Here is a 13,472-nt window from a genome sequence, read left to right as displayed (position 1 = left end):
TCACATTTCTGTTCACGTAAACGATGAGTCTTCATTGTTGGTAGCTCTGGAAGAAGAGCAGACCATCTACTAATCAGAAAGTTGGTGGTTCGATTCCTGGCTCCTCTAGTCTGCATGCCAAGAATCCTTGGGCAAGATACTAAGTTGTTCTCCCATGCATCCAACAGAGTATGACTGTGTCAATGTTATATAGAAAGCACTTCAATAGATGAAGCACAGAAAAAGTGTTTGTGTGAATGCGGCAGGTTGTATAAAGTGCTTTGAGTGTTCAGATCGAATAGAAAACCCCGATGTCAGAACCAGTCCATTCACCATTCATCAAACAGAAAAGTTAGTCATAGACTTCCTTAACCCTCAGCTGTAAAACACTGGGGGTCGTCACCCTTCATGGACACGCTACTTTGTGAACACGATAACTCAAGAACAAGGCGACATATGATTTTCAAATTGATACCATAGGTGCATCTCCTAAAAATCTCAGATGAGTTTGGATCCTGTTGACCTTGACCTCAAGTTCTGCTAGGAGGCGTAGGAGTAGCGCTGGCAGCTGCTGGTGTTTTGTCTCTTCTCTTCATTGGAGTTAAAGTATCTGAATTTTAGGAGCAGGACCACGCCTCCAAACAAGCTCCTTTAGCTTCTTATCTATACGTGCTCCCCCAGCTCTACAAGCTGTTCTTCTCGTTTTCGTGCCCCACCCTCCCTCCCCTTTTTCAATTCTTTCACTTCTCATTGGTTCATGGGGGATCTGCCAGGCCCGGGAGCCGCCACCTGTCCCCTCTGAAGCATTCCCCGAACTGCAGCTCAGTTCATGTTTAAGCCATTCACCTTTATCTACTACAAACACTGTCAAACCTAAAATGAGGACGTGGGTCCAGCGAGTGAATCCAGCCATATGGCTGATAGCTGCTAGTCCCTGAGCCTGGTTCTGCTAGGCCTCTCTTCCTGTTGAAAAGAAGTTCTCCTAAAAGGGAATGCTTCTCCTGGGCTATTGTCTATTAAACCCCTTTTCCATTCGTATCTACTCAGATCGACTCGGCGCGGTTTTCAGGGTTTTCGGTTAGGTTGTAGTACCTGGTACCAGGTATGTTTTTAGTATCTGCTCACCCGGGTTCCAAGCAATCCGAGCAGGTACTAAAATGTGACATCATCAGACTGAATGCCACCGATTGGCTGGTCAGTAGTATCACTTAATGAGTCATGAGAGCGTCAGTTTCTATCACATTTAACTTAGCCTACTCACAGACGAAATGCTGGTTTGGCAGCACGAGGCTCCAGATGCTTTCAGTGTGAAGTAACTCCAGACGTCTCACACACCACAGCTGCTCTATCACGTGACGCATACTGCTCCGACGTGCTGAGGTCACTACCTGGGTTACGCCATGTCGCGAGTTATGTGAGGTACTGATATCAGATCATTCCATCGCAGTTATAACTGTGCTTCGGAAAAACAAATAGCAGAGGAGCCACAAAGAGGCCTGAGAAGAGGACAGAGACAGAGAGAGATTCCTCCTTTACTGTAAAGATTGGTGTATAGCTTTAACTTCAGAGAGTTTTGCATAACTTTATGAATTTTTCTGTCAAAGGTGCTTTGAAATGACTGTTGAGAACCAAATACTGTAAACTGAAATTGAACTAGCTCTTCTCCTTGTTTTTGTACCTGCAGGCTCCAGGGCACAGATGTAGTGATTGCCATCTTCATTATTGTAGCCATGTCCTTTGTCCCAGCCAGCTTTGTGGTTTTCCTAGTAGCAGAAAAATCCACAAAGGCCAAACACCTGCAGTTTGTCAGTGGCTGTGACCCAGTCATCTACTGGCTAGCCAACTATATTTGGGATATGGTGAGGATGTGATGTTGCAGATGTGAATGTCTTACTAAATGCTTTAACGTGTGTGCAGCTCCTGAACACGGTTTCTCCTTTTATCTGTCCTCAGCTGAACTACCTGGTACCTGCTACATGCTGTGTTATTATTCTGTTTGTGTTTGACCTGCCAGCCTACACCTCTCCAACAAACTTCCCTGCTGTCCTCTCCCTCTTTCTTCTCTACGGGTGAGACATCTGTCTGCACACACGATTTTTCACCTTGGTTCTGAGTCTCTGCTCACATTGTTATGTAGTTTAGTTGTATACTGACTTCCATTAAATAGACAATATACAGAAGTCAGTCCACTTCCACCACCTGCACTTTTCCTTGTAATTGTTTTAGCGCACAGTTCAGATGATTGGTGCTAATGCATTATATAAAGTAACATTTATAGGGATGCTTTTATTACTGCTAACATATTATCATCACTTTGCCTTTCTCTGATATCAGCTGCACACTTGTATTTTTAACAGCTGTAATTTTATAGCATTAGCAAACTATTTTCACAAACAGGGAAAAATATTAAAAATCACATGTTGTGGTGGTTCCGGTACAGTGGATGTCTCCAGGAGCATATTTTGTCATACTGACATGCAAACTCAACTCTAGTATCATGCTAGGTAATGTCCTGTTTAGGTGCAGTTTTCACAAAACTCTACTAATTGTCTAAATGTAAATTAAATACTAAGATCTTTTTATAAACATGAAAACATATAGCAAGTTTCTTTCTTCCCCTTTCCAGTTGGTCGATCACTCCCATAATGTATCCTGCATCCTTCTGGTTTAAGGTTCCCAGTACAGCCTATGTCTTTCTCATAGTCATCAACCTCTTCATAGGCATCACTGCAACTGTTGCAACCTTCCTTCTACAGCTCTTTGAACATGACAAGGTCTGTTGGATTCTTATATCTTACCTCAGACACATCTTGACAAACATTCTGTGAGCTCAAAGCCAAACGCCATCACTCGTTTCCCCTTCAACAGCAAAAGTACAAATTTGGAAGAGATGGTGATCTTTGAGTTAGATCACCTGCTCTTCCACATACTGGAATAAATACTACAAAATGGAAAAGTATCTGACATGACCTTTGCTTTTTACTGTATTTCTTTCTTTTACTTCTTTTTTTTCTTTTTGCAGGATTTGAAAAAAGTGAACAGTTACCTAAAGTCCTGTTTCCTCATCTTCCCCAACTACAACCTGGGTCATGGCCTGATGCAGATGGCCTACAACGAGTACATCAATGAATACTACGCTAAAATAGGTACACTAAGCACCGAGCTGGCTAATTACAATAAAGTTAAGAGAAAATCTTAAACTACTACGATTTATTTAACAGAGATGAACCAAGATGAACTTGCAAGAACCTAAAAGTTGTGCTATACATACTTAAAGATTTATAGGGGTATTCAGAACACATTCTTAGTTTGGTGCTACAGATTTTATCACAAGATTTGTTGACAACAAAGATTTACAGTCTTGCAGGCTTTTTTGTTTTATTCATAATGATTTTAGGAGATTGAAGTGCAAAGCTGCACATTAAGTTGTTGTAATTATGTGTTTTAGGGCAGTTTGACAAGATGAAATCACCATTTGAGTGGGATATTGTGACTCGAGGACTTGTTGCAATGACAGTCGAAGGCTTTGTTGGCTTCCTCATCACCATCCTCTGTCAGTACAACTTTCTGAGGAACCCCCCGTGAGTTTTCTATATATAGTTTTGAACTGGATGCCTACCACTTAGTTACACAGAGGATCGTATGCTGAGAGATCTACAGTTATAGTTGGCTGAGGACTGTACTAAAAATGTACTTACAATATAAACAAAGGGTACGTTAAAAACACAACTAACCATGAATGACTTAACAACAGGAAAAAGGGGGAAAAACCCCCAGAACTTATGTACTGTACCAAGCCGGCACCAAAGCAGCTTTCAGATTGATGCTTCGTATATAAGACAAATAATGTAGTAGGGTTTCCTGCTGTTACACAGCTTTAAAATATCAGTGTGGCAGGGCGTGGTCTGAGGCACAGCTGCTTAAAAAAATAAAACAAAATAATTCCCCTCTCGCCCCTGTGAGCGGTCCAGCCTTCATGCTCGGGTCCTCTACCAGAGGCCTGGGAGCTTGAGGGTCCAATCCAAATTTATTTATAAAGCAATTTAAAATACCCAGCACAGGACCAAAGTGCTGTACAGAAAATAAGTTAAAAACAATAGAATAACAGAAAACAGCAAAAATAAGTAAATAAAACACAGGGTCCTGCGCAGTATCTTAGCTGTTCCCAGGACTGCGCTATTCTGGACAGACAGGATCTTAGCTCGCACCCTAGGGGGCGTCTCCCATTTTGACTGCCAGTCCATATTCGGCACAGATGTTTCTGTACACTGTGCCGGCCACTTGGTTATGGCGTTCCACGTATGTCCTGTCTGCTAGCATCTTGCACCCTGCTGTTATGTGCTGGATTGTCTCATCTTTACACAGCCTGCACCTGGGGTCTTGCCTGGTGTGATAGACCCCAGCCTCTATGGATCTTGTGCTCAGAGCTTGTTCCTGTGCTGCCATGATTAGTGCCTCTGTGCTGTCTTTCAGTCCAGCTTTGTCCAGCCACTGGTAGGATTTCTGGATGTCAGCCACCTCCTCTGCTTTCTACCAGTGGTACATAACGTGCACCCTTCGCAGAGAGCTCATTTCCGCCACTTGTATCTGCAATCTCGTTCTTTCGTTCACTACCCAAAGCTTGTGACCATAGTTGAAGGTAGGGACACAGAGAGCTGAAGGCAGGACATAATTAAGAGCTTCACTTTAATGCTCAGCTCTCTCTTCACCACAATGGACTGGTACAGCATCCGCATCACTGCAACGTTTGTCAATTGGATTGACTGCAGCACTCCCCTCGCTTGTGGATAATTATTATTAAACCTTTATTTAACCTGGAAAATAGCACTATACCCTAAACAAGACCTCAAACAGCTGCAAACAGCTGAGCTGGAGGCCACCACCTGATGAAGCTAACAGAAACACATCGTCTGCGAAAAGCAGAGATGAGATTCTGAGACCACAAAACGTGAAAGCCTTCTGCCACTTGGCTACACCTAGAAATTCTGTCCATAACAACTATGAAAAGAATCGGTGACAAAGGGCAACCAAGTCCATCACCCACCGGAAACAAGTAAAACAAATTGCCGGCAATGCAGACCAAGCTCTTGCAACAGTTGTATAAGGATCGAATGGCCCGTAGCAATGGGCCAGACACCCCATATTCTCAGAGCACTTCCAACAGGACAGTCCGAGGGACACGGTCGACAAAACACATGTAGACTGGTTGGGCAAACTCCCATGCACCCTCAAGTATCCTTGAGAGGGTAAAGAGCTGGTCTAGTGTTCCACGACCAGGACAAAAACCGCATTGTCCTTCTGTATCTGAGGTTCGACTAGCGGACAGACTCTCCTTTCCAGCACCCTGGCATAGACTTTCCCAGGGAGGCTGAGGAGTGCGATCCCCCTATAATTGAAGCAAACCCTCCAGTCCCCTTTCTTGAAGATGGGAACCACCATCCCAGTTTGCCAGTCTAGAGCTACCGCCCCTGATCTCCACACAACATTGTATAGGCGTGTCGACAAAGACAGTCCTACAACAACATCAACTCAGGCCAAAGCTTATTTACCCCAGGGGCCACCAAGGAATTGTTTAACTGCCTCAGTGACCTCGCCCACGGTGATAGACGACTCATCCCCCTGGTCCCCAGACTCTGCTTCCTCTATGGAAGGAAGAGGTGGGATTAAAGAGGTCACTGAAGTTTTCCTTCCACCGTCCGACGGTCCAAATCAGCAGTGCTCCACCCACGCTATGCAGAGTGTGGGTGGAGCATTGTTTTCCCCTCCTGAGTCACCTGACAGTTTGCCAGAATCTCTTTGAGGCAATCTGAAAGTCTTTTTCCATGGCCTCTCCAAACTCCTCCTACAGTTTAAGTTTTTGCTTCAGCCACTGTTAGGTTTAAATTGTTAAATGTTATCATTGTGTTACTTAAACTTGTAAGTCTTGGTTCAAACTGTATGATCAAAGACATTCCTTTGTTTCTATTGACCTCCCCAGCCTGTTGACTGGTGGGGGAGGCTGTAGTGTTTATTATAGGCACATCCTATGTGAGGGTTCTGTTTTCTTGTTTAGTAAGCTTCCTGCTTTTATGATCCTTTTGGGGGCAGGAGGTCACACAAACGCACCCCCAAACACAAACACACACACTCACATGCAAACACACACATTTTCGCACATGCATACACACACACACATTCTCACACAGGCATACACACACACACACGTGCTTACACACATATGGTACCTTATCTTTTATAACCATAGGGGGGTTTACAATGGGTGGTGCTGTGTGTACTGTAACTGTTTTCAATAAAAGGCGGCAAGCGGAGGCCGGTTCTTCGAAGTGGTCTGAACGAGGGCAGAAGGGCTGCTCTGAGATCCTCCCTTGCGCAAGTAAAATCGCTGTTCGTCTTGCTTCCTTGCTTCGTTAATGGGAATAAGTCTCTAAACCAGTGGGGCCTGTGGAAGCACAGACCCAACAGCCGCTGCCCGAGCCAAGTTCTGCTTGGCCTTAATCTGTGTAATTTGAGAAGCCAAAATCAAAATCTCAATGAAATTGATTTTCACTTTTCTTTGCTTCTCACGAGAAGTGGCTAACGTGAACAGAGATGGCACGATACCACTTTTTTATGTCCGATACCGATATCATAAATTTGGATATCTCCCAATAGTGATATAAATCCGATAGAGCATATTTTATAATCAATGAAACGTTTGGGTATTTTTTCAATATCTTGCTGCATTTTGCATAAATTCATACTTAAGTTTAAAAAAACTAAACTAAACTAAACTAAAGCTATTCTGTTATACCTGTATGCAAAAAATACACTGCAGCCAAAATCTTTCATAGTTCAGCAACACTGATCAATCCAATTTACTTAAACCTGCACCTCCTCCTCATTCTGGTATTTTAAAGAGTACTTAGTGGAAATATTAAACAACCTAACTAACATGGTTGCCAACTCCCAGCAAAAAAATGAATTAAAAAAAGGGAACCACCCCCCACCCTCTGCCTTATAATGCTTAATTGACGTAATCGAATTTAATTTAATGCACATGTAAAAGAAAATGCACAGAAATCAATTATTTTTCTACAATAATTAAATAGATTCAACATCTTTCTTCAACAGAACTGCAGACGGCACAGATGGTTCCCAAAGGAAAAAGTACTATAGCTTACTAGGGTATATTAGACTTAATAGTTCCTACACAATAATAATATTATAATGGTCTCGCATGCCACAGCCGCTCTATCACGTGACGCATACTGCTTCGACGTGCTACGGTTCTGAGCTGAGTTACGCCGTGTCGCAAGTTTTGTGAGGTACTTTTGGGATATTTAATAGATCGGATTACATTTTTTATTTCTCTCCGATATCCGATCCAGTAATTTAGGTCAGATCGGTCCATCTAATTACACATACTTTTAAAATACAGATACATTTAAAAAATGTTGTTGTAAAAGTCTTCACAATACAGTTCTGTAACCGCAGATCAAGGAGGAACTATGCTCATATCCCCCTTCTTGTAGTTGATAAAAGATATGTAAAGACAAGTGGAATTACTGGCTGACATAGAGTGAATACGCTAAAAGATGACTGGAGTATATGTGCTTAGGAGGGTGCCGGTCAGCTGCAAGCCTATCGATGACGATGATGTAGACGTGGCCTGTGAGAGACAAAGAGTGCTGCGTGGAGACGCTGACAATGACATGCTGAAGATCAAGAACCTAACCAAGGTTAAACTTTAATATGTACTTTGCTAACTTTTACACAACTACATATCTTAAACTATTCGTTCAGTTATGCCATTACTCTAAAATGATCCTACTCTGTTAAAGTGGTCATTACTATCAAAAAGTTACATTGCTTGATCCTCAGGTATACAAATCCAGAAAGATGGGACGTATCCTTGCAGTGGACCGCCTGTGTCTGGGTGTCCGGCCCGGAGAGTGCTTTGGATTGCTCGGAGTAAATGGAGCTGGGAAAACCAGCACCTTTAAGATGCTGACAGGAGACGAGTGTACTACTGGAGGAGAGGCTTTCATTAACAGAAACAGGCTAGTGGCTGAAATCACAGAGTGCACTGTAAATGTTACTGTAACATTCTTAGCAGATACTTTAGCAGCAAATGACATCAGACATCAAATACATGGGCACTGACTATAGTCTGGGTTTGTACTGCAGGACCACTGCTGAAGTGATGCCAAGTGTGCTTGTGTGTGTGTGTGTGCATGTGTGCAGTATCCTGAAGGACCTGTTACGTGTGCAACAAAGTATCGGCTACTGTCCACAGTTTGATGCTCTGTTTGATGACCTGACAGCCAGGGAGCATCTGCAGCTTTACACTCGCCTCCGTGGCATTCCTTGGAAAGACCAAGAAAGGGTTAGTCTCTCCCTCTCTCTCTCTCTCACACACACACACACACACACACACACACAACTTTAGGTTTACTAACAGAAACTGTAATCAAAATCGTAATAATAGAAAAAAAAGTATCAGAAAGTGAGGATACGCCAGCATGTTGATCATGAAGATTTTGGCCAGTCCTCACTTTCTCAGTGAAGAGGATAATGCCTCATATTCATGACCAAACTCATTCTGGGTCCGGGATTTCATAACCTTCCTACACACAGTTAAAGTATCACTGGCTAACTTGGAAACATGGATATATTTCCTCGGGCAGTCGCTGACCCACTGCTAAAGCCATGGTGAATGTAAAATGGACTGGTTCTGATATAAAGCTTTTCTATTCTACCTGAGCACCCAAAGCAGTTTCAACAACTTGCCCCATTTACCCATTTATACAAGCACGTTTTTCTGTGTGTGCAGGCTGTGTAACATTCACACACATACAGTTGTGTTCAAAATAATAGCAGTGTGTTTTAAAACATGAGTAAAGCTCAAAATATAATAACGTTTTTTTATTTCCATTCATTGGGAACACTGCACATTCCTGTGAATCACTAAGCTAATATTTAGTTGTATAACCACTGTTTTTGAGAACTGCTTCACATCTGTCCTGCATGGGGCGATCGTGCCTCAAGAGTTGGGCGTTCGTCTTGCCGGTTCGAGCCCCGGCTCCGACAGTCTCGGTCGTTGTGTCCTTGGGCAAGACACTTCACCCGTTGCCTACTGGTGGTGGTCAGAGGGCCCGGTGGCGCCAGTGTCCGGCAGCCTCGCCTCTGTCAGTGCGCCCCAGGGTGGCTGTGGCTACAATGTAGCTGCCATCACCAGTGTGTGAATGAGTGGATGATTGTGTATAGTGTAAAGCGCTTTGGGGTCCTTAGGACCAAGTAAAGCGCTATACAAATACAGACCATTTACCATGCATGGAGTTGCCCGGCTTCTTGCACCTGTGAACAGGTGCGGCAGCCCAGGATGGTTGGACAACTTTCCACAATTCCTCTGCATTTCTTTGTTTTGCCTAAGAAGCAGCATTTTTGAATGTTTTAAATGTGTTTGGGTTCGTTGTCTTGTTGAAACACCCATTTCAAGGGCATTTCCTCTTCAGCATAAGGCAGCATGACCTCTTCAAGTGTTTTGATATAAGCAAATTGATCCATGATCCCTGGTAAGTGATCAATAGGCCCGACACCTTAATAAGAGAAACAGCTCTATATCATGATGCTCGCACCGCCATGCTTCACGGTCTTCAGAGTGTTCTGTGGCTTGATTTCAGTGTCTGTGGCCCTTGGACCCAAAAGGAACAATCTTACTTTCATCAGTCCAGCAAACGTTTCTATATTTCTCTTTAGGCCAGTCCATATGTTCTTTGGCAAATTGTAGATTAGTTTCACACAAGCATTTTCTAATTGTCACAGTACTCACAGGTAATTTCAGACCGCCTCTGATGTCCCTGGAGCTGATTATTGGCTTAGTCTTTGCCGTTCTGGTGTTTGTTCCATCCATTCGAATGGTAATCTTCTGTTTTCTTCCACGTCTCTCTGGTTTGGCTTTCCTTTTTAAAGCATTGGAGATCATTTTAGCTGAGCAGCCTATCATTTTCTCCTCTCCTCAATGTTTTAATTAAATCTCACTGTTCTCCTGAACACTGTCTGGCACGACCCATGTTTCTCAGGTTTTCAGAGACGATTGCATGTACAACATGTGCTGGCTTCATCCTTAAATAAGGGCCGCATGAATGACACCTGTTTCTTCACATAGTGAATGACCTCACTGATTGGACTCTGCTATTACTTTGAACACGCCCCTTTCACTTCATTATTCAGTTACACAGACTCAGGTGCATTCATGTCATGCATCGATTTCAAGTTGAGGTGAGTGTCTTGCTCAATAATACGGCACAGAAACCAAACCAGTCTGCATGGAGGGATAAGAAAAGATGATCTGTGCCACTGCTTGAAAAAGCATTCTCTTTTCTTGTTTCCTCTCCCACGCACCTGCTGTCCTCCATCTTTGAACCAAGGCAGGTGTTCTTAATGGTTTATATTTTTGTATCTGGACAGATTGACATCCATCTGTTTATCATTCATTTTCTGCTGTGGCAACAGCAGAGATGCCCCGACCTCCAACTACACAGTCACCTCTGAGGGGACATCAAGATGTTTCCAAGCCAGCAGAGACATCAGCTCTGTAGCGTGGGTTTACCCCGGGACCTCTGCCCAGTAGGACATTAGGGCTGTTCGATATAACGATGTATATCGGATGACGATATAAAAACATCTGTCGTTTGTTTCGTGGTGTCGCAAATTAAACTGTTTACAGCAATATTTTTCATGGTTTTGATGGTCACTGTAGTATTAATTTCCTAAAGTTCTCTCTTTCTCTTATATTTAATATAACCCCACTACAGACCGACAAGCACCTGTTTTTACGTGTTGTCGTTAGCAACAATGACGGTAAAACCATCGCGTGGCTCCGCTGTCCGCTTGTTTGTTTTCCACGTAAACCTTTCACAATAAAGCTCAAGATCCTGTTGAGATTTTTCAAAATAAACTGAATCAGGTGAAAGGGTATGCAGAGTGTTTACGGATGAGAAGCAAAAAAGAGCCGTCAGGTGCTAAAAAATAAATCTTAGACTCAAACTTTGAAAGAAAATGGTGGAAAGAAAACACTCGACTCCAGGTAAAGGACACGCAGCTGGAGACACTTCACACAAGTCGAGCTGCCCGAGATTCACAGAATTTACAGAAAATGTTACATTTTTGTGATTTATGTAGTTGTCAGGACGATAAATGTCTTATATCGGGATATGAGATTTTGGTCATATCGCACAGCCCTATAGGACATACCCTAAACCCTTTACTAAGGGGGCATCAAACCAGCTCATCTGGCTTATTTTGATGTGTAGGAGTAGCAGCTTTGGTGGAACCGTACCCACAGCTTGTGACCGTGGTTGAGGGTAGAAATGTAGATGAAACAGGTGATCACTTTTATCCTCATCTTTCTCTCCACTACAGTGTCCATCCGCTTGATGTTGTCAAATTAACCACAACGTCATCTACAAAAAACAGAGATTATCTCATGACCACCAACATGCAAACCCCTCTGCCACTTTCCTGCGCCTTGAAATGCTGCCTGTAAAAGTTATGGCAAAGAGCAGCCCTGGTGGAGTCTGACTTCAGTGTCCCACAAACAGCATGAACACCACATTGGGTCCTCCTAGTTCCAAGATTTGACTAACTGGTAGTCTCTTCTTTCCAGCACACTAGCATAGATATTACTGGGAAGGTTGAGAAATAAGTTCCCTCTGAAAGCTCAACCTCTGGTACAGTTTTTTTGAAAAGGGAACCACCAGAGCAGAATGGTTCACTTGGACTTGATGCCTCCAGCCTCCCTCGAAATGCTGTCAGATCTCTGCCGATGGTCTTAATTGAAGCTCTCATACAGCAAGTCCGCTGTCATACTCTCCCAGCTTACCCACACTATGCCACACCATGCTTTTGGGATCACCATGCCATGTTCAGCATCCTCTCCTGCCCCCTGATTCACAACCAGGTGGTACAGCAGGGGCTAGGCATTGGCATTGAGCCCTGGCACCACCTGTCACCTCTCGGCCACCACCCAGTCACAACTAGTCGTGGGGGGATGTGGCGGTCCCACTTTAGAAATCCAATATATTAAGCCTGAAGGGTTCTAATGTTATATTTATACTTTTCATGCTTTTTAAAGTTCTGCTCAGTTAAAGTTCTGTAAACTCGCGTTTGATTTGTTTTGTTTTTGGTATTTTTTTTGTGAAGCACTCTGTGATGTTTGTCTTGAAAGCTGTTATACAAATAACATTTTACTTCCATCAGGCATCACTTTGAGCAAGATAAGTGAGGCGTGCAACAGCAACAACAGCTGATGATATGCTTCCCATTTCCATTGAGATTAATAAACAGGTTCTTTTGGTGTTACAGAACTTATCGCTTCTTTTGTTTGTACTTGAGCAGAGACAGAAATCAGAGCTAGTTACATACCTGCTATCTGGTTGTGTATCATTGTACAACTTAAGGTTGAAATTAAGGTTTGTACTAATCCAGATCTCTTTCACATATGTTACATATATGTTACATATTACATGTACAGCGTATGACCCTCCTTTTAGAAAGGCCAGTAGATACTTGTTTAAGGGTTGCCCAGCTACATCTTTCAGCTTATCCATAAAACAGGTGTGAAATCACTGATTGGTTGATCTCCACCTAGCAGTCAACTGCCCCGTGTGTTCAGTCTCTGTCATTACAAATGTGGGTGACAGCATTTAGTCCTTCCAAGATTGCTGTTTGTTTCCTGTGTTGACTCTGGCTGTGATAGCGTACCAGCGTATTGCTCGCGTGCTGTGTGGGAGCTGACTGTGGTGTAGACGTTGGTGGGTCAGAGTTTCTCTCTAGCTTATAAAGAGAGCCCAGTGGGTTGCTCATGGAGTCACGCGTTTGCAGCCTTAGAGTCTTCTGTAACCTGTGGTCCTTACTGGCGTGTTGCTCGTGGGTTATGAGTTTACATGCTGGGTGGGACCTTGATTTGGTTCAGTAATCTGTTGGTCAGTGAGGGTTCCTCTCCAGCCTGCGAAAAGAGCCCAGTGTGTAGCTCAGGGAGACACAAGTTTGCTCAGCACCTCCTAACATTTAATATAGGTTGGTTGTGGCCCCTTACCAGCGTATTGCTCGTAGGTTGCACGCTAACACACTCAGTGTGGTGCTGGAGTTCTGGATTTGGACCCAGATATATTAGTTTGTATGTTTGAGAAGCTTGTAGATTCACGTGGTTGGTCGGATGGTGAACAGACTTTGTTTCTACAGAGTCTCAGCATCTGTTTGTGCTGTTTAAATGTTAATGTGTGGTGATACAGGGATGTTTGGTAAAGCCTTAGATTCAGCACCAAGACTCCTCTTTCACAAGACTGCGGCCTCTACCTCATCTTAGGTGGTGCTTGAGAGGAAGGAGGAGTATTGGAAGATAGGATGCTGCAACATCATCTTAAAAAAATTGGTGGGAAGCTCTGAGCAGCTTGTACATTTGGATGAAGATAAACCCGAACAACTGATTGACATCAGACAGTTACATACAC

The 13,472-nt window shown here is 43.4% G+C and overlaps 1 protein-coding gene across 2 annotated transcripts in view; it reads left to right on the top strand.

Moving 5' to 3' along the window:
• The window catches only part of abca2 (ATP-binding cassette, sub-family A (ABC1), member 2), a 103,788-nt gene that overhangs the window by 79,554 nt on the left and 10,762 nt on the right, over positions 1 to 13,472 (top strand). For both annotated transcript variants that reach the window (XM_084946047.1, XM_084946046.1), the window contains exons 34-41: positions 1,664 to 1,838; positions 1,933 to 2,048; positions 2,606 to 2,753; positions 3,002 to 3,125; positions 3,428 to 3,560; positions 7,577 to 7,697; positions 7,840 to 8,018; positions 8,203 to 8,344. In XM_084946047.1, coding sequence (XP_084802173.1) covers positions 1,664 to 1,838; positions 1,933 to 2,048; positions 2,606 to 2,753; positions 3,002 to 3,125; positions 3,428 to 3,560; positions 7,577 to 7,697; positions 7,840 to 8,018; positions 8,203 to 8,344 — 1,138 coding nt within the window. The remainder of the gene's footprint in view (positions 1 to 1,663; positions 1,839 to 1,932; positions 2,049 to 2,605; positions 2,754 to 3,001; positions 3,126 to 3,427; positions 3,561 to 7,576; positions 7,698 to 7,839; positions 8,019 to 8,202; positions 8,345 to 13,472) is intronic.

Source organism: Perissodus microlepis, chromosome 12 (genome assembly GCF_051167445.1).
Source record: "Perissodus microlepis isolate ML-2025 ecotype Zambia chromosome 12, ASM5116744v1, whole genome shotgun sequence".
NCBI lineage: Eukaryota > Metazoa > Chordata > Actinopteri > Cichliformes > Cichlidae > Perissodus > Perissodus microlepis.
Note: the sequence above shows the minus strand (reverse complement) of the source record. Positions and strands in the feature narration are given on the sequence as shown.